Source organism: Eurytemora carolleeae, unplaced genomic scaffold (assembly GCF_000591075.1).
Source record: "Eurytemora carolleeae unplaced genomic scaffold, Eaff_2.0 scaffold350, whole genome shotgun sequence".
Taxonomy (NCBI): domain Eukaryota; kingdom Metazoa; phylum Arthropoda; class Copepoda; order Calanoida; family Temoridae; genus Eurytemora; species Eurytemora carolleeae.
The window spans coordinates 43,678-63,528 of record NW_019396254.1 but is presented as its reverse complement, the minus strand read 5'-3'; the positions used below and the strand labels follow the sequence as shown (position 1 = coordinate 63,528).

Genomic DNA, 19,851 nt, shown 5'->3' with positions numbered 1-19,851 from the left:
AGACTATATCGAATTCGTCACTGAATTCCCAAGTTTTTTGGGACATCCTGTATATGTAAAGATATTTTCCAAAGAACCTATAAAACTGCGGAAACCCTCCTCAAATCAATCTTATTTATCTTTTCCATTTTCCATTTTCTATTCCACAGTTTTATGAGTTTCTCTGTGTAAGAAAATTGGATTAATTTTTCTAGTCAACGGCTTGGTTTGACCTTGATGCATGAAGAGTTAAGATCTGGATATCTGAGCTCACAAACTAAATGTTTAATTGCTGCTATGGATGAGGTAGGATCAGTGCTGACTTCTTCATAATCTCTTGTCGGAAGGGGGGGGGNATCACACATCACACATCACACATCACACATCACACATCACACATCACACATCACACATCACACATCACACATCACACATCACACATCACACATCACACATCACACATCACACATCACACATCACACATCACACATCACACATCACACATCACACATCACACATCACACATCACACATCACACATCACACATCACACATCACACATCACACATCACACATCACACATCACACATCACACATCACACATCACACATCACACATCACACATCACACATCACACATCACACATCACACATCACACATCACACATCACACATCACACATCACACATCACACATCACACATCACACATCACACATCACACATCACACATCACACATCACACATCACACATCACACATCACACATCACACATCACACATCACACATCACACATCACACATCACACATCACACATCACACATCACACATCACACATCACACATCACACATCACACATCACACATCACACATCACACATCACACATCACACATCACACATCACACATCACACATCACACATCACACATCACACATCACACATCACACATCACACATCACACATCACACATCACACATCACACATCACACATCACACATCACACATCACACATCACACATCACACATCACACATCACACATCACACATCACACATCACACATCACACATCACACATCACACATCACACATCACACATCACACATCACACGTCACACGTCACACGTCAACACGTCAAACGTCGAGGATGTAGGTCCAGAGATTGGAACTTTTGTCTGGAGTCTCATTAATCTTGAATGCTCGATCTCGATATCCAATCTGGACAACCATGCTTGATCTCTTCATTTTAGTTTTCCCCTACAGGGAATGATCACTACGGGATATCGAAGATAAATCTATTTTAATCTGTATGTCTGTATATATAAGATTAAGATCAATGCTTGATCCCGAGATTTATAAACACAAAAGTTCCGACTACAGGAACCCATTTTAATGAATTTGAGGGTCGCTAAACTGACAAAAGCCATTTAAAAGTTGAATCACCGATTCAAATTCTTTCTGATTCTTTCACACTAAATCGGGGGTTCAAATTTGAACCGCAACTGGAAGTTCAGATTTCATTGAATTTCTGAAATCTTGAGCTGTTGTTGACATCCAGCCCGACAACAATGACTAAAACTTTTTTGATGATAACGTTTTCCCTTGAACAGTTTAGCAGTAGATAGATCCAGTCTAGCCAAGGGAAACAGTTATGAAAGCAAAGAATAACTTCACAAAAATATATTTAGTAATATATAATAATTTTTTTTTGTTAGAAAGATTTTTTTATATTCGACAGTTTTATGTTATTTAATAAACTTTCATTGCCCAATGGCCAATGGATATGGATAAAGCCTGTATTCTAGAAGTAAATATATCTTACAAACATATACTTACAACATACCTTATTTTCTAATTCTTATTCATTTGAACCCTATATATCAAACTATTAATTGATTTCTGTTCGATTAAATGTTTAGAGTTTTTAACACCAAATTGCAAAGTTTTAGTGAATTCAAAATTAGAGTTTGAGACTAATAATCATTTCCTTTCGACCGATATTAAAGGGGCTGTAACCGTAACGGTAACGGTACCCTTGAAATTAAAACTTTAATCTGATTAAAAATGAAGAAAATACCGTCATTTTTCTTACTCAGCAAGTGTTTATTTCTGTGAGTTTCTTCATTACTTGTAATAAACAAGAAACATGCTGAGTCACGTTTGCAGAGAAACTTCATAAGAAAAGAAACAGATTAAATGAACAAAATCTTTTAATTTTAAGTTTAACTATATTGGACAACATTTTTCAGGGTGCCGTTGTAAATCGGGCATTGTCAACTAGGCATGAGAATTTTTTTTTTTATTATTTTTTTTTTAATTTTTTTTATTTTATTTTATTTTATTTTATTTATAAATGTTTCTGAACGAAGGATATTCAAACTATCTACCATCATCTCTGCTCTACTGGCGAGATCAGGAAAATATAAAATGTTTAAAGTTCAAAATGAAGTGATAATCCATAAACTACGGAATTATTGTCGTCTTTGCTTTTTCAGTTTAAAACCACTAATACATCACTGTATATATCCCTGTAAACGTGCTTCTGACTTTTTAAATTCAAGCTAAGAACATTTTCGTGTTCTACAGAGTTCCCTTGTCAAAATATGAGGCAAATCGGTCAAGGGGTTAATGAGTTATGATCGGACTGACACAAACAGACCAAGAGATATTGATATTTTATAAACATATCTCTTGATTGAATTGAATAGCATTTTTACATGTTTTTACTGTTTATATATTATACATATAATTATATACGTATTTCCATTAAAACTTCCAAGTATGTAAAATATTCACTCATGTGTTATTAACAGTTTCTTGAGCATTCTTGATGAACTATATTATCTTCCATTACGTGCATACACAACTTTGCTTTTAACAAACATTATTTCATTATTTGGTGCATTGAAACATTACACTTTCTATGCTAGACGTTTATTTTTCACCAAGAGTTTACAATTGATGCCAGCTTTTAATATTTTTTCCTTTTCCTACAATTTCCATACCAGCTCTCAAACCTATTATTTCAAACACTTTTAGAAAGAACTAATTTGTTGAGCATTGGGAGGACTTGAAATTGGCTAAAATTTGTGGGCAATATACATATCTTTTCTTCAGATCAATTCACTGTCTTTATCAATTGGTGTGGGGGGAGGGTTGCATTGTTAGTGTGCTTCATCTCTCAATTTGATTTGCTTTCTCAGAAGAGTGAATTGTAATTTTTTTTATACTGATGGTTGTTTTAACCTAAATTTTTAAAAATATTTATATTTATTAGAATTTACATAAATAAATGGATCGAATTATCCTTCTGTCTCCCTCACAAACTTTATAAACTAAACTTCCCGAGCAGCTGCGTAGAACCAGAAACCATCTTTCAATGCCTAGAACAGCTCAGGTAAATAATACCCATTTATATATAATATTTATACTTTGCATGTCTGTTTGTTTGTTTCCAATAAACGTCAAAACGGCTGCACCGATCTGGCCCAAATTTATGTGTGGTATGTGTGGTACCCAGGAAAGATTTGTGGATGCTCAAAATTATAAAAATGCTAAAAGATTGAACAACAATTAAAAATTGAAATAAAATATGGGCGCAGCCTAGCCTTGATAAAAAGCTCTAAGCAAATCTGCAAGTTCTAGGGTTGTGATATCAAGTTCAATAATTTTCTGTTTTTGCTCTTCTCTGCAGATTAGTTTAATCTTTATGCGATATCCAGAAAAGTGTCTAAAATTCAACCAATTAGAGTGTCGTTTGCAGAAACTGGTTCATCCAATAAGAATCCGGGAAAGTTTGCACTTAATCAATGAGAGAAGTTGGTCGGAACCCAGCAGGGATTTCCTAAAGAGAGGATTAAGCAGAAAATCAAAAGTGCCCACAACGGATATCGCTATACAAGAGTTTCAGGCTCTGTGGAATGTATAGATAAAATTAGAAAATTCCTTTCCCCCAGGCAAGCTTATAAAACTATGTATTGATCTGGTATCTATCTTTTGCTGCTTTTCCAAAATAGTTTAAGAGAGGTTTAAAAATATTGTGAAACTCTGCATAGTATTCTGAGAAAGCTAATCTTCTCTCAATAGGTTTTCAGATAATATTTATCTTTAAAATTTGAAAAACATTATTTTTAACTAACAGGGAGGGATAGTTGAGCTGAGAAAATACTGCGCTCTTAAACCATTTACTTTAAGAAATATCTGTTCATGGAATCCAGCATTTAGCAATAATTTCGCAATTTTATAATTATTGTATTTATTTTATAATTTTTTTTTAACCGATTCAAGGGAAATTATTATTTGCACCCATCTTTCTGATAATTATCTACTTTTTGTTACTAATCAGTCTGCAAACCTTCTGTATAATCATGTTTATAAATAAATCAGTTGAATACAGACTCTTGTTCAGTAGAGACGGAATCGGTCTGGGTAGACCGATTATTAGAGTTAGAGGCAGTTTAGCCATACAGCAGTCAGGGTTGACTGATAATTAGAGTTAGAGGCAGTTTAGCCATAAAGATTAAGTGAGGAGATACGGGCTAGGTTGTTACACTTCTATACATTTTGATTTTTTTTAAATAACGAGACAAAATTTCTATTTCAACTGGATAATTTCCAACATTTAAAAAATTTGAAAGAATTTGTAAGCATTTTCGTGGGACTGGTTTTATAGTCTTAAAAAGAACATTCTGCCATATTCTTGGATAACTTTATTCTATTTTTTCCAGTATTATAGCATGTAAAAATATATTCTCTAAAAATAGTCCGCAAAATTGAGTTATTATCAATGTTCAACCTTCCAAAAGAATAAATAAGAGAAAGTGAAACTTTGTAATAAAGCACCCTGAACTTTTTTTACAGGGTTTCATGTTAAGAGTAAGTGTAACTCCAAGGAAGAGTTTGCCAAAAAAAATTTTGCAAGCGAATTGTAATTTTGGCGTGCAAATTACAAATATATTAGTCAAATGTAATATATAGATAAAATAGAATATTGTACTCAGTGTACACTGTACACTGTACATGTATACTAGTATATACCCTACCATAACCTGCTGTGTACACTGTACATGTATAGACCCTACCATACCCTGCTGTGTACACTGAACATGTATAGACCCTACCATACCCTGCTGTGAACACTGGACATGTATAGACCCTACCATACCCTGCTGTGTACACTGTACATGTATACGGTATAGACCCTACCATACCCTGCCATGTACACTGAACATGTATTTTGTATAGACCCTACCATATCCTGCTGTGTACACTGTACATGTATACTGTATAGACCCTACCATACCCTGTTGTTCCTGGTGAATGAGAATGAACTCCTGGACAGTTTGTCTACAGACGCCAGCCCTGCCCTCAGGTACCTCAAAATTTGTATACAGTGGTACCCATAAAACTGTGGACGACATCCTAGCAATCTTATGCGCATTTGAAAGCAAATAATGCTACTGTAGTACCTTGAAAATCAATTTATTTAGTGAAATGGGCCTGTTTACACTGTACAGTGTAAACTGCACAATTGCTGTGTTCAGTTCAGGAACTGACATTTTTCCGTATGGGGAGGGGATAGGGGGGTCACACAGAGTAAACATTGCGGGCAAAAGTCATATTACCAGTGCTTAGGATCCTCAAGATTTTGGCTTCCTTCTTGGATCCGGATCCGCAAAAATTTGCGGATCCACGGATCCGGATCCAAGAGGCAAAATATCAACCAAGAACTTTTTACTTTCAAAACCCAAAAATGAACCATTGAAAAAAGAGAAGTTATCAAAATTTCCTTATTTCTGAATGGTTCATCAAGTTTTAGCATAAAAATAAGCGAAAAAAAAATAAGGGAACAAATTTGAAAACTTTGTTTTGTTATAAGAGATGAACTGGATCTGGATCCGGATCCGGATGATGTCTTGTTTAATCTTCAATATTTGGTCATTTTAAAGCACTTAAAATGTAAATTTCAGAAATTCTCTTTGTACGATTGATTGTTACTAATAATTATCATAGTTGTCATTTTTCATCTATTATTAATATTATTATTATTGATTAAAATTTGTTAGGCGTTTGATCCGTCAGTCCTCTCCTATGAAATCTTTTCGTACTTTGTCAATAGATACAGATCTCTCCCTCATGCAGGTTTTTCAGCTCACAGGTAAACAAGAAATATTTGGGTAAATATTGTATAATTTTTATTTTTTAGAAAATCAATTCATTTTTATTTTGAATGATTATTGATCAAAGTTTTTTATATTTATTTATTAATTAATTTATTTATTGAAATTTAATAATGCAATTATTAAGTGATCATTTATGGTCATTATTCAACTAATGTACTGTTGTACTGTAAACCGTAGTTTATCTATTGCACTGTAGGTCACCTGTTGTACTGGGGTAAGGCTACAGTGATCTACCCTATCTGTGAGAGTAATATTTATGTACTCTCCAGTACTTTACCAATACCAGTTCCCAAACTTCTTCAGATTAAGTAAGTACAAACAATACTTTTTTATTTTTGTGCATTTCTTGGAATAAATATTAAAAAATTGTAAATTTATGTAAATGTTTTTTTATTTGTTGATAAAATAAGATTCCAGTTTCCAAATAATTCTATAGGGTGGGGGGGGGGGGGCTTCTTTTTTGTTTTATAATTGATTTATTCTTAGAGATTACTCTTGGAGGGATTACTTTTAAACTGTTAAAGGAACAGTCTTTGTAATTTCATATGACTCTTTATGTGAAGAGGGGCGCATGCCCAATAACAACTGTGCACCTCTAAAACCTTTAACTGAAGAATAATTTGTAAGATATTGCAGGTTTTGTGCTTGAAAATTATTTAAATTGGCGATTTTATTTATGTTTTTGTAGCAACTATAAACTCAGTTTAATAGAGAGTTTAAAACATGGATATCTAATTCATTCTGAATTATATAAAGTTACAAATAAATTTTAGTACAATAGGTGGCAAAGTAGAATTAATTTGTACACTTTCCGTACAACTGTATTCTTACGTCACAAGTGTCAACTTAGTTTTTGTTTCCGACAAAATTATTAATAATAGTGATAATATTAGAAAAAAAGTGCTTATCTTACAGAAAAATAAGTGCAATTTCATGTGTTCTTTATTTTCTGTTTTTTACACTTTTTTATTTAATCTTGGAAAACATGTCAACTAATGTGAGAAAATTTCGTTTTTCTTGTTATATTTGACACTTGTGACGTCGTGTATAATTAATCCATTTCTCTGTTGCTACCAATTGTACTTGATAATCTATTTTCAAAGTTATATGGGTACCATAGCGAGTGCCACACTAAAAATGGAGGGTCACTTGAACTTACATCTTCAGCCTCTTTAAATAGGTTCAACCAAATTTGTTTCAGGTTTTTTGAGAAGTTTGGTGAAGAGTCTCTGATGGAACGCCTGTCATCCTTCTCGTTGCCCTGTAGACTGCAGGCAAGTTGTTAGTTCCAAAAATGTCTGTCAAGTGTCGCTAGTGGTCTATATTAATAATTATTCTTTAGGTCCCTCCTCCCATGTCTCTGCATCAAAACAAGATTACAGAAACTATTGTCTGGTTACTCAAACATGGACTCATTGTACAGCTCCATACCTACGTTACTTTAGGTAGTGTGTCCCAAGAAACATGAAGTAATGACTTTTAAATCTTCTTGGATCCATTCTGCTTTTATTTGTAGATCATACTACCAATACCAATAGATCTCTTATCGCGGGATTTTAAAAATGCGGTCTGCCTGTTGTTTGCCTTCAAAAATCTAGAATATTTCCCTCATTTTAAAGCTATAACGACGGTAGACTAAAGGGTTGCCCACATAGAATGAGACTAAATACAACCTAAAACTCATTATGGCTTTTATAAGGTTAAACTGAGTAATCTACCGAAATAAGACTCTTGTTATGGCCTTTTTAATGATTGGGCAAAGAAATAAACAAGTTTACACTTACAGGGAATCATTTATCATAATTCTGTACAGCCGTCTCTGAAGTCTAATTCTTTGTGGACGACCCTGTGCATTATCAAACGCGTTTTTGATAGTATACGGGTAATTTCAATGTCGTCACTTAATTCCCATGTTTTCTGGGTCACATCCAGAACTTGCAAGAATGTTAAAATTTAAAGGGATTAAATAGAGTTATAGAATTAGCCATAATTTTCTAAATCTTAATCAATATGGATTCCTTCCGATGTTTTTCTTATAAGCATTTGATAAACCAAGTTTCCTTGCAATTATCCTGGCTTCTGAGTATTCATAAAACTCGATAAAGAAACATCGATTGAATCTAAATTAGTGCCAATCTTACATTTTATTGAAGTTTCATCCTACGTCACATACAGTGAATCCCAGATATATGAATACATAGCAAGAGTTTTTTATAATGTCGTATTACATATTGAAGATTAAATGCCGCGGAAAAATGAGTTTAATATTAATATATCAATTGCATTCATATTTCAGGGCTATTAATTTACCTTGAATTAAAAATAAAAAGAAGTTTCTTTAGAATTATCAAAAAACTTAAAACGGTCTATGTATGCATATATCTGGGATTCACTGTAATAAATTTCGTCACCAATTCCTTTATTTATCTAGTTTTTTATGTTAACTTGTAACATTTCATATTTCATATGTTTATTTTACCACAAAGTATTAAATATTACAAGTGAGCAATCATAATTTACTATGCAGTTTGAACCCGCCTACCCAGGGTAGGTTATTTTAAGGGGTTGGCCCTAAGTTAGTGAGCGCTAATGAAATAGTTAAATACGCACATCAAATTCACATATGTTTTGGGATAAGTAAGGAGTTGATTGAAGGGTAGGATTGTCAGATAATCTGTGGCAGGGTGGGATCAGAGGCATTAACAAAAAGATAAATTAAATACAGGGTGTTGAAATAATGAAGATATATTTACATTGTACTTTAATTTTTCTAACTTTTTTCTGTTTATGTCAGCTCTGACTCCAGATATGGCCTGGAACTTTAGGCAGGGTTTCAAACACAGTTGTTATGCATTTTTTTTATATTTGAGTAGCTTGTCCGATTGACATGTTTTTCCCAGTGATAATTTAGAAAACAAAAAACAGATTAATGCAGCAGAAACAAATAAGTAATTGAACAGAATCAAGAGGTTCTAGAATAGAAAAATGACGATATCTTTCACATTATTGGTCAGACAAGATGTTAAAGGTATTGTTATGAATCAGACAAGGTGTAAAAGGTATTGTTATGAATCAGACAAGGTGTAAAAGGTATTGTTATGAATCAGACAAGGTGTAAAAGGTATTGTTATGAATCGGGCAACTCTTAATTCTAGGTTTATGCCAAGTTACATTCACAGTCTTCAGGAGTCTGAAATTTATATTTTTTACAAACCAGTGCTCAGGATCCGGATCCGTTGGATCCAAAGATTTTGACTTCCTGGATCCGGATCCAAGGGGCAAAATATCAACCAAAAACTTTTTAAAAAAACTTTTTTACTCAGCGAAAAAAAATAGGAAAAATAAGAAAAACAATTTGACAATGCTGCTTTGTTAAAAAATCAGAAAATCTTAAAGATATGTTCATGACCTAAATCCGGTACCAATTTTTTACCAGTGCGGATCCAGATTCACATCAAAATTAAATGGATCCTAAGCACTGTATAGAAGCTTTGATTTAAAAATGTTTAAAAATAATATCTCTGAAACCCTTGAATCTGGATAGGGAGGAACGAGAGGAAACTAGGGTTGATATATTTCCTGATCCCAGTTTAGATTTATTTAAAAACCAGGTAAAATTCTACTCTTATCTTTATTGTTTATACACAATATTTTAAAAGGATTTTCTGGTTTACTAAGACAAATGTTGGCAAAAGTCAAGGATATATGAGGGTTAAAAGATGAATTGTTATCACTGGTCGTTACACAGAAGTTAATACTCACAACTTTAAGCTTGAGACTCCGGTACAATCCATAGTCATTGATCCAATATATGCCAGGTAATTATTTAAGAAAAGAGAATTTCATAAATTCACCAAATGCACAAACTTTATTTTTCGGTGGACCATCTGGTGTATCATTATCTCAGGAAACTCTAGCAAGAGCTAAGACAGTGTTGGCAAGCGCAACCTTTAGCTGGGGAAACTCCTCTGGGAGATGAGTATAATGAGCTTGGAGCCGGACAAGTAAGAGCTGACCAAACCCATAATTGTCAAAGACCTTCTGGAAATGAAGAACCTAGAAGCATATTCTCCATTATGTTTGTTTGTTTTGTTGTCCTTTTTTATGTGTGGTGTGGTGCTTAGCCACTTTCAGAACAAAATGGCCTCTGGAGTTATTAATATTTCAGTTTTTGTGAGAATAGAGTGTGGTGCTTGGCCACTTCAGATCAGATCAAAATGGCTTCTGGAGTTATTAATATTTCAGTTTTTGGCTGAGTAAAGGGTGGTACTTGGGCACTTTCAGATCAAAATGGCTCCTGGAGTTCTCAACCTGGAGTAAATATGAATTCTGGAGTAAATATGAATAATGGAGTAAGGAGTAATCTTGGACTAAAGATTCAAATTGGAGGAAGCATGAATCCTGGAGTAAGCATGAATTCTGGAGTGAGCATGAATCCTGGAGTAAGGATGAATCCTGGAGTAAGGATGAATCCTGGAGTACAGATCAATCCTGGAGTAAGGATAAATCCTGGAGTAAGGATGAATCCTGAAGTAAGGATGAATCCTGAAGTAGGGATGAATCCTGGAGTAAGTATGAATCCTGGAGTAAGGATGAATCCTGGAGGAAGAATGAATCCTGGAGGAAGGATGAATCCTGGAATAAGGATGAATCCTGGAATAAGGATGAATCTCAGAGTAAGGTGTTCTCAACCTGGAGTTAATATGAATTCCGGAGTAAGCATGAATCATGGAGTAAGGATTAATTTTGGAGTAAGGATTAATCTTGGAGTAAGGATTAATCTTGGAGTAAGGATTAATCTTAGAGTAAGGATTTATCTTGGAGTAAGGATGAATCCTGGAGCAAACATGAATCCTGGAGTAAGCATAAATCCTGAAGTAAGGATGAATTCTGGTGTAAGCATGAAACCTAGGAGTAAGCATGAAACCTGGAGTAAAGATGAATCCGGGAGTAGAGATGAATACAGGAGTAAAGATGAATCCTGGAGTAAGCATGAAACCTAGGAGTAAGCATGAAACCTGGAGTAAAGATGAATCCGGGAGTAGAGATGAATCCAGGAGTAAAGATGAATCCTGGAGTAAGGATGAATCCTGGAGTAAGGATGAATCCTGGAGTAAGAATAAATCCTGGAGTAATGTCTGGACTTGGAGAAAAGTTACATGCCATGAAGGAAGAGATAAACATCAGACAAGTAATATCTGCCTGTTCTTTGTGGACAATCTAGTCCTTATCTCACAAACAAAGGTGAGAGGAATGGAAAGAATGTTAAAGGAGGTATCAAGGTTCTGTAACCATATGCATATGAAGCTGTTGATTGAGAAGACAATAATACTATCCAATAATACTATACTTGACCTAAAGAGCAGGTTTGGAAAGTAGAACAGGGAACACCAGACCTCGAAGCAACCTTGGTTAGTAAGTACCTGGGAATAGATATACAGGTTAAAGGCAGGAACCTAATCAAGGCTAGAGAAGAGCATAAGATAGGCATTGCTAAGATATTAGCCGGATTAGACAGAGCACTAGTATGCTGTGAGATCCATGGTTTTATCAATTAGCGTAATTACAAGGCTAGACACTAGACAGCATCCAACACCAAGTAGCGCATTTTATACTCCAATTACCAAGCTCAGCAGCCAAAGTAGCAGGATACATGGAAGCAGGGTTCTAAACAATAAAAGACAAAATAAAGGAATGAATAGCATTGTATGTGTAGGAGATCATGCATAAAAAAACACATTCAGATCCTTACCAGTGTTTTCGACGTGGTTATCAGAGCACATGACGACCCATGGGCAAGAATGGTTGGGGACCTGGTAGCTGAATTGGGAGTTGATCTGTTTTATGGTCCCAAGTTAAGGTTGAAGAAGAGGCTTACCAAAGTGGCGGTGGCCGGGGTTCCAGAACAAAAACATCAGTTCGTGTCTCTTAACTGCATGCCCACCCCAAAAATCTGGTTTTTAACTTGAGCCGCATGTATGCAACAGCAAGGCAGGAGGACTTTTAACTGAATAAGAGAAGGAGATACAGAGCTTGGTAACCTTTGCCCAAACAACCATGGCTCTACTACAAAGTGGTGTCCACTCTGTCTTCTTTGTCTTGACAAAAGGTTAGTTAACCACCTTCACCTTTCTGAACACCATGTTGTCATATCTTGTCAGGCAGTGGCCTATAAGAGGTCAACAACAGGAATACAAGGACTGTAGTAGCACCGAAACCCTCACAGGAGTCTTAGTGGGAGACGATGCGTTTAAAGAAGTGCTGCTGAAACAAGCTGACAAACTAAACTTGATCCTGGATGACAGGATGGACCTAGTAGGATCACTATAAATTCCGTTAAACCTATAGGCTTTACCTGAACGGTTGTCAGATACCAACCAACCAATGGCATTAATTGGTTTTTGCCAACTTTCCAGAAGTATCTCCTTGATTCCACCAGCAGGGGAATACCTAAACGGGTGTGGGATGATGCTTCCCTCACCTGGCAGCGGTCTGGGGGTCCACATTGGGATCTCTTACAGATTCCATTTCCTTAAGTTCCCTCCTTAAAAAATGTTAGATGGAAAAAGTCGAGTATATACGTAGGCCAATAGACGTTAGATGACCAAAGTCAAGGATATATATATGAGGGCTAAAAGACAATAGATAGCATAAGTCAAGGTTATATAAGGGCTAAAAGACCTTAGATGGCAAAAGTCAAGGTTATATGAGGGCTAACAGATACTAGATGGCAAAAGTCAAGGTTATTATGAGGGCTAAAAGAGGTTAGATTGCAAAAGTTTAGGATATATGAGGGCTGAACGACTTCTCAAGAAAGTTCTGAGTGAGTACATTTTTTGAAATGTTCAACAAAATAGATAGCCAATCTTTGTAACTATGATAATCTTTGTTCTTAAGAAAGTATTTTTTACATAAATATGATTAATGAAATTAAATGGTTAAGGTGAAAAACGTCGTCCTTTCAAATAATTGCATAAGACAAGGTAAATAAACTATGTGGGACTTCGGTCAATAAATAGAAATATTCCTTTAAATATTTTTTTTCCTATTTTAAATATGTACAAGAAAATTTTAACGCTATACTTGTTACTTTAACAACAATATTTACATTAAATAAGTCTTTTTCAAGATAAAGTTTTGACGATGTTTTTTTATAAAGCAGTTAAAGCACATATTTTATTTTTATCATTATTTAGGGAAATTCATCTTCAGGATCCTTTATTGATCCCAGTCAAACCGGTTCCGATGCAGGTAAACAACAATAATTACAAATATTTTTTAAATGTTTGTTAGGCAATTCTTCAGTTGAATGCTGAAAAATTTACTAAATAATGAGATATTATTTCAGTTAAGATAAAGTTCTAAATGGTATGATTATTATTGTTGAAAATGCAGAAGATATATTATATTTTTGATTATGGATCTGAAACGAAGATTTATGAAAGCTGGGCAGTATTGTGAGAAGAGAGAATTCTAAGGGACTGTTGGCTTAATTTTAAGTGACACTCCATTTATAGAGTGCGGGACCTTTTACACCTCTGTCTGATCATGGATCATTGATATATCCTAGTTTTTTTAGTTTAACATTTATCATTTTCTCTTGGGGATTCTATTGTGACTCGAGGATTTATGCTGCAAAGACAATGAAGAAAACTATCAGAATTCACAACGTTTTAAGAAAGGAAAACGACGATATCTTCCTCGTTGTTACTCAGATAAAAGTTTAAAAGGTGCCGCTGTGAATCAGACCTGTTACAGTCGCCAGCATTGTTTTCTCCAGTGCTTTTAAATTGTAAAATTTAATTGACTTCTTTTTATTTAATTTAGGAAGTTACTCTAGTGAGAGAATGGTTGGAAGTATAGGAGAGAACAGGTTAAATTTTTAATATCCATTATATGCGTTTTTGTATATCTAAAGTAACAATTTTGCTCCAAAAGTTCTGTATTTGATAAGGTATGCTCTTATCATATTTAAAATGTTATTGTTTATGAATGTTTACATGAAATTTAAGTAAAAAGATTTTTTTATTTGACGAAATAATATTGGCTTTGCATTTAAAGAAAGTTTTCGTGAAAAATGGAAGGGGGGTTAGGCTGAATCGTTATCTAATTTGGATTCGATTGCTGCTAAATTTACTTCTATCTGTTGAAAACGGTTGAAAAACGCTTGATACCCAAAAGCGTTGAGTCCATGTAAATAATAATGTTGCGTTATTCCACTCAACCCGTTAATAATTCAATTCTATTTGAAACTGATATATCATAAATAAATTTAGGATTTGATTCGGGTCATTGATATTTCATACAAAAATTATTTATTTAGCCGAGTTTAATTTTGAAGAATATTAATTTCCTCAATTTAAAGGTTTCTAAATTATATTTTGAAGACGACATTTTCATATTTCCCAAAAGCGTTCGAAAATCCAGCTTCAAAAAGTCCAAATTCTCAACAACGACAAAAAACCTAACAAAATGTGTGTAAATTTTCTTTGGACTCCGGTATTTTCTGGCGGACTGGTTTTGTTTATGTTGGGTCTTTATTAACATCTAAGGAAATTTATAGGTTTGCCCTCGGTTGTGTTTACTCAAAATATTATAAGTAGTAGAGGGAGAGAAAAATCACACTCCTCTACCGCTTTATTAATTGTAAATTGGCGGTACAGTCCAAAGTAGTACAGAAAAGGTTGGCCCAGCTCGGATATTCAAATGTACACCAGTGGTCCGTGAAGTGCAGGAATGAAAGATGAACAAGAAGAAAGAGAAGAAGAAATATAGAAATATCAAAATATTTTCATCTGATATCATATAAATATTCAAAACTATTGTAAAATTTAATTAAAAATAAATTAAGTTAAAAGAAATGAATACAGACCTTTATCTGATAATATGCTAAGCTGTCCATCTATATATATATTTATATTTAGCAGTCTAACTTTATATCTACCTTTTTGGCTTTCTGTCTGTCTTTCTATCAATTTAACTATCTATTTATCTATAAATCGATCCATCTATCTATATGTCTAAACTCTAGAAATGTCTAGATAGATTTAAATAGACCAAGGAAAGGATGTTTATATATCTATATCTATCCATCTATATCTATATATCTAAATCTATATGTCTAGATCTAGTGAAGAACTAAAGGATGTAGGTCTAGAACTACGAATAGACCAAGGAAAGGATGTTTATATATCTATATCTATCTATCTATATATATCTATATCTATCCGTCTAGATCTAGTGATGAACTAAAGGATGTAGGTCTAGAACTACGAATAGATCAAGGAAAGGATGTTTATATATCTATATCTATCCATCTATATCTATATATCTATATCTATATGTCCAGATCCAGTGAAGAACTAAAGGATGTAGGTCTAGAACTACGAATAGACCAAGGAAAGGATGTTTATATATCTATATCTATCCATCTATATCTATATATCTATATCTATATGTCTAGATCCAGTGAAGAACTAAAGGATGTAGGTTTAGAACTACGAATAGATCAAGGAAAGGATGTTTATATATCTATATCTGTCTATCTATATCTATATCTATATGTCTAGATCCAGTGAAGAACTAAAGGATGTAGGTCTAGAACTACGAATAGACCAAGGAAAGGATGTTTATATATCTATATCTATCTATATCTATCTAAATCTATATCTATATGTCTAGATCCAGTGAAGAACTAAAGGATGTAGGTCTAAAACTACGAATAGACCAAGGACAGGATGTTTATATATCTATATCTATCTATATCTATATGTCTAGATCCAGTGAAGAACTAAAGGATGTAGGTCTAGAACTCCGAATAGACCAAGGAAATGAGAGGGAGAAGAAGAAGGAAGAAGCTCTAAGGAAACCATTCATAAAATCATTTTCTTTTTTGATTTGATTTGATTTGATTTGATTTGATTTGATTTGGACCTGGTTTGGTTTGGTTTGGTTTGATTTGATTTGATTTGATTTGATTTGATTTGATTTGATTTGATTTGGACCTGGTTTGGTTTGGTTTGGTTTGATTTGATTTGATTTGATTTAATTTGATTTGATTCTATTTGATTCGATTCCATTCCATTTGATTCGATTTGATTCGATTTGATTTGATTCGATTCGATTCAATACGTACGTCCATTATTCATCAACTCTTATATATATTAGGCCAATTTGAAGTGTTATCTGTACTTCGATTGGTCGAACTGAACCCAATAGGGTCCACCTATACTTATGATGCTCTGGACACAATTTCTGGTTATATTGAAGGTACTTCAAGTGCTTGTTATATTGAAGGTACTTCAAGTGCTTGTTATATTAAAGGTACTTCAAGTGCTTGTTATATTAAAGGTACTTCAAGTGCTTGTTATATTGAAGGTACTTCAAGTGCTTGTTATATTAAAGGTACTTCAAGTGCTTGTTATATTACAGGTACTTCAAGTGCTTGTTATATTAAAGGTACTTCAAGTGCTTGTTATATTAAAGGTACTTCAAGTGCTTGTTATATCAAAGGTACTTCAAGTGCTTGTTATATTAAAGGTACTTCAAGTGCTTGTTATATTAAAGGTACTTCAAGTGCTTGTTATATTAAAGGTACTTCAAGTGCTGGTTATATTAAAGGTACTTCAAGTGCTTGTTATATTAAAGGTACTTCAAGTGCTTGTTATATTAAAGGTACTCTAAGTGCTTGTTATATTAAAGGTATTCTAAGTGCTTGTTATATTAAAGGTACTTCAAGTGTTGGTTATATTAAAGGTACTTCAAGTGCTTGTTATATTTAAGGTACTTCAAGTGCTTGTTATATTAAAGGTACTCTAAATGCTTGTTATATTAAAGGTATTCTAAGTGCTTGTTATATTAAAAGTAGTTCAAGTGCTGGTTTCCAGTTTTTAAGTAATATTTACCAACACGTTTTCGCGCAATTCATGTTGGGAAATTAGCGAACAAAACTTAAAAAGAACAAATGATTAATGATTCAATTTAAATATTTTCCAAGGGAATATAATTAGAATTAAAATAAACAAACTAACGAAATAAGGACAAACAAATGACGAAACGTGATGAAACGTGCAAACTAAAAAATGATAAATGAATGGATGGTAAAACTATAAAATGATGATGATAAAACTATATAATGATGAATGAAAGGATGATAAAACTTTAAAATAATGAATAAATGGATGATAAAACTATAAAATAATGAATAAATGGATGATAAAACTTTAAAATGATGAATGAATGGATGATAAAACTATAAAATGATGAATGAATGGTTGATAAAACTATAAAATAATGAATAAATGGATGATGAAACTTTAAAATGATGAATGAATGGATGATAAAACTATAAAATGATGAATGAAGGGATGATAAAACTATAAAATGATCAATGAATGGATGATAAAAAATATAAATGATGAATGAATGGATGATAAAACTTTGAAATGATGAATGAATGGATGATAAATCTATAAAATGATGAATGAATGGATGATAAAAGAGAGTTTACAGCGGATGAACGTGAATCTTTGTGCTCTATTCCCGCAGCACAAAATATAGAAGATCTAGTAAGGTAAATATTTTTATTATTAGTTAAAAGGACTGTAAACGTAATTTCAAGTCATTCAATAGTTCAAGATTCCCACCTGAGAAACAATGACGAAGATATCGTCGTTGTTGAAAAGAATGAGATCCGGATCCTAAGCACTGTTTATAAGGATACCATTGTAAAAAAGTCATTGTCATCTTTGCATTGATGATCACTTGAAATTAAGCTTACAGAACATTTAAGGGAATTAATGTTGATTATGATGATTGATGATAGTAATTACGTTGATTGAATGAATATTATCTAACTATGAACTTTTATATTTTTATGATAAGTATGCGTATTCCATTTAACTGTACACACATAACATTTGATTTTTACCTCAATTAAGCTCAAAAAATAATTGTAATCCAACTAATCTTAATTAAATGAAGTGAACAAGAAAAAACATTTTTATTTTTAGATTTGTTCATTTGTGTAAATACTTCCGTGGAACTCATCACTTAGAGGAAATAATGTATCTCGAGAATATGAGAAGGTTAAATTCATTTTCTTACAAGGGGGGGAGGGGGGGTCCAGAGGGAGAGAGTTAAGGGGGGGCCAAGGGAGAGAGAAGGGGGATCCCGTGAGAGATAGAGCAGGGAGGGGTCGAAACTTTACATTGCGTTAATATTGTTTAATGATGAAAAGTTAGTGTCTTAAAGCTTTCGAACAACAAGCTTATCCTAAATTGTTTAAAGGAAGTGTCGTTTTTACCAATATGGTTAACTTCTTTAAAAAAAAAAGTTCTGAATAACTCCTCGGATTGGTATATGTCTCTTTCCCTCCGATTTTTAAATGTTTTATTACAGTAGTGAGAAAGATATATAATCTAATGTTCGCTTTAAGGTTTTAAACATTATTAAATTTTTACCTTTACCATTTTTTCTAGATCTCGTTATTTGAAGTTTTAAATTTACGAACAAAATATGGCTTTCTTTGTTCAAATTTTCAATGTGCTTTTTAAATTTTCTTTTAAATTGTATACTCATCTTTGAACTAAGGTTTCAATTTAATATTTTTAACAGGATTTCACTTCTCACAATTATAATTTATGAAACTTTAACAGATCAAATTGAGCTGATATAAAAGTGAAACACCAAAAATGTTTCGTGGATTATTTGTCCATTAAAAAGATCTTTTTTAAAAAATTAGATATTTTTGTTGGTTCTGAATAAATGTTAATTTTAGAGTTTACAAAATAATTGGTTATAAATGAACTTCTGGTGACTGACATTCTAGTAACGGAATTTTTTGTTTTCTTTTATTTAATTCTCTCCCCTCCAGACACCCCACCCCCCAAGACCGCACAGACATGTCTCTGTCCTTGAAATGTCCGATTTCAGTCGGAATAAATCTTCGAGTGACCAACATCAATCTTATTTATGGTTTTTCTTCTTTATAATATTTGACGACAGTGAGGCCAATACAACTGTGGAATAGAAAGACGACTGTTGACTCAATTTATGCTTTTGAATGGTTAAATAAACATGAAGCGCATAGCTTGTGTATGAGATTGTATTTACTATATTTACTCAAATTTTGTCAAAACGTTCCAACATATCAATGCCATGAATAATTAATATGCAAGCTGCCATATTAGTTTTCATCATTAAAAACAACATTTTAAGTTTCAACATTATTAATGAAATATCAGCCAAAAGCTATATACTCGGAAACCGTACAAGCATTTTAGGTAATTTCCCAGAGAACGATTTTTGGACCCCCNATAATTGACCATGTGGCCGCAGCGCCCGGCCCCCTAGCCTGTCAGCCGCGGCGCTCGGCCCCCTAGCCTGTCCTAGCCGCAGCACTCTGCCCCCTAGCCTGTCCTAGCCGCATTTTAGACATTTACAATCCTTTTGATTAGAAATCTGTTATTCCCTAAACATTTTAAAATTATGCATTTGACGTAAAATTTATATTTTAATTATGTAGATCCTCCCTACTCCATCTAGTGGATAAATTTAGAGATCTTCTCATTAAAACTGAACACGAGGATCCGGTTGTGTCTACATTCTGCAACGGAACCGGATGCTGAAACCGGATGTAAAACGGGGGTCTACATGATGTTATAGTAAAATATAGAAAGTTTCAAAAAACATGAAA

General features: G+C 33.4%; 1 protein-coding gene across 1 annotated transcript in view; it reads left to right on the top strand.

Moving 5' to 3' along the window:
* The window catches only part of LOC111699445 (GATOR complex protein NPRL3), a 25,684-nt gene extending 5,833 nt beyond the window's left edge, over positions 1 to 19,851 (top strand). The window contains exons 6-24 of the mRNA XM_023470123.1: positions 195 to 285; positions 1,573 to 1,614; positions 2,343 to 2,389; positions 3,251 to 3,370; positions 5,264 to 5,344; positions 6,039 to 6,130; positions 6,352 to 6,463; positions 7,357 to 7,429; positions 7,498 to 7,600; positions 8,950 to 8,980; positions 9,700 to 9,766; positions 13,352 to 13,406; positions 13,983 to 14,028; positions 15,505 to 15,718; positions 15,837 to 15,841; positions 15,933 to 16,019; positions 17,656 to 17,727; positions 18,167 to 18,241; positions 19,681 to 19,851. Of these exons, the coding sequence (XP_023325891.1) occupies positions 195 to 285; positions 1,573 to 1,614; positions 2,343 to 2,389; positions 3,251 to 3,370; positions 5,264 to 5,344; positions 6,039 to 6,130; positions 6,352 to 6,463; positions 7,357 to 7,429; positions 7,498 to 7,600; positions 8,950 to 8,980; positions 9,700 to 9,766; positions 13,352 to 13,406; positions 13,983 to 14,028; positions 15,505 to 15,718; positions 15,837 to 15,841; positions 15,933 to 16,019; positions 17,656 to 17,727; positions 18,167 to 18,241; positions 19,681 to 19,783 (1,516 nt within the window). The 3' untranslated portion in view covers positions 19,784 to 19,851. The remainder of the gene's footprint in view (positions 1 to 194; positions 286 to 1,572; positions 1,615 to 2,342; positions 2,390 to 3,250; positions 3,371 to 5,263; positions 5,345 to 6,038; positions 6,131 to 6,351; positions 6,464 to 7,356; positions 7,430 to 7,497; positions 7,601 to 8,949; positions 8,981 to 9,699; positions 9,767 to 13,351; positions 13,407 to 13,982; positions 14,029 to 15,504; positions 15,719 to 15,836; positions 15,842 to 15,932; positions 16,020 to 17,655; positions 17,728 to 18,166; positions 18,242 to 19,680) is intronic.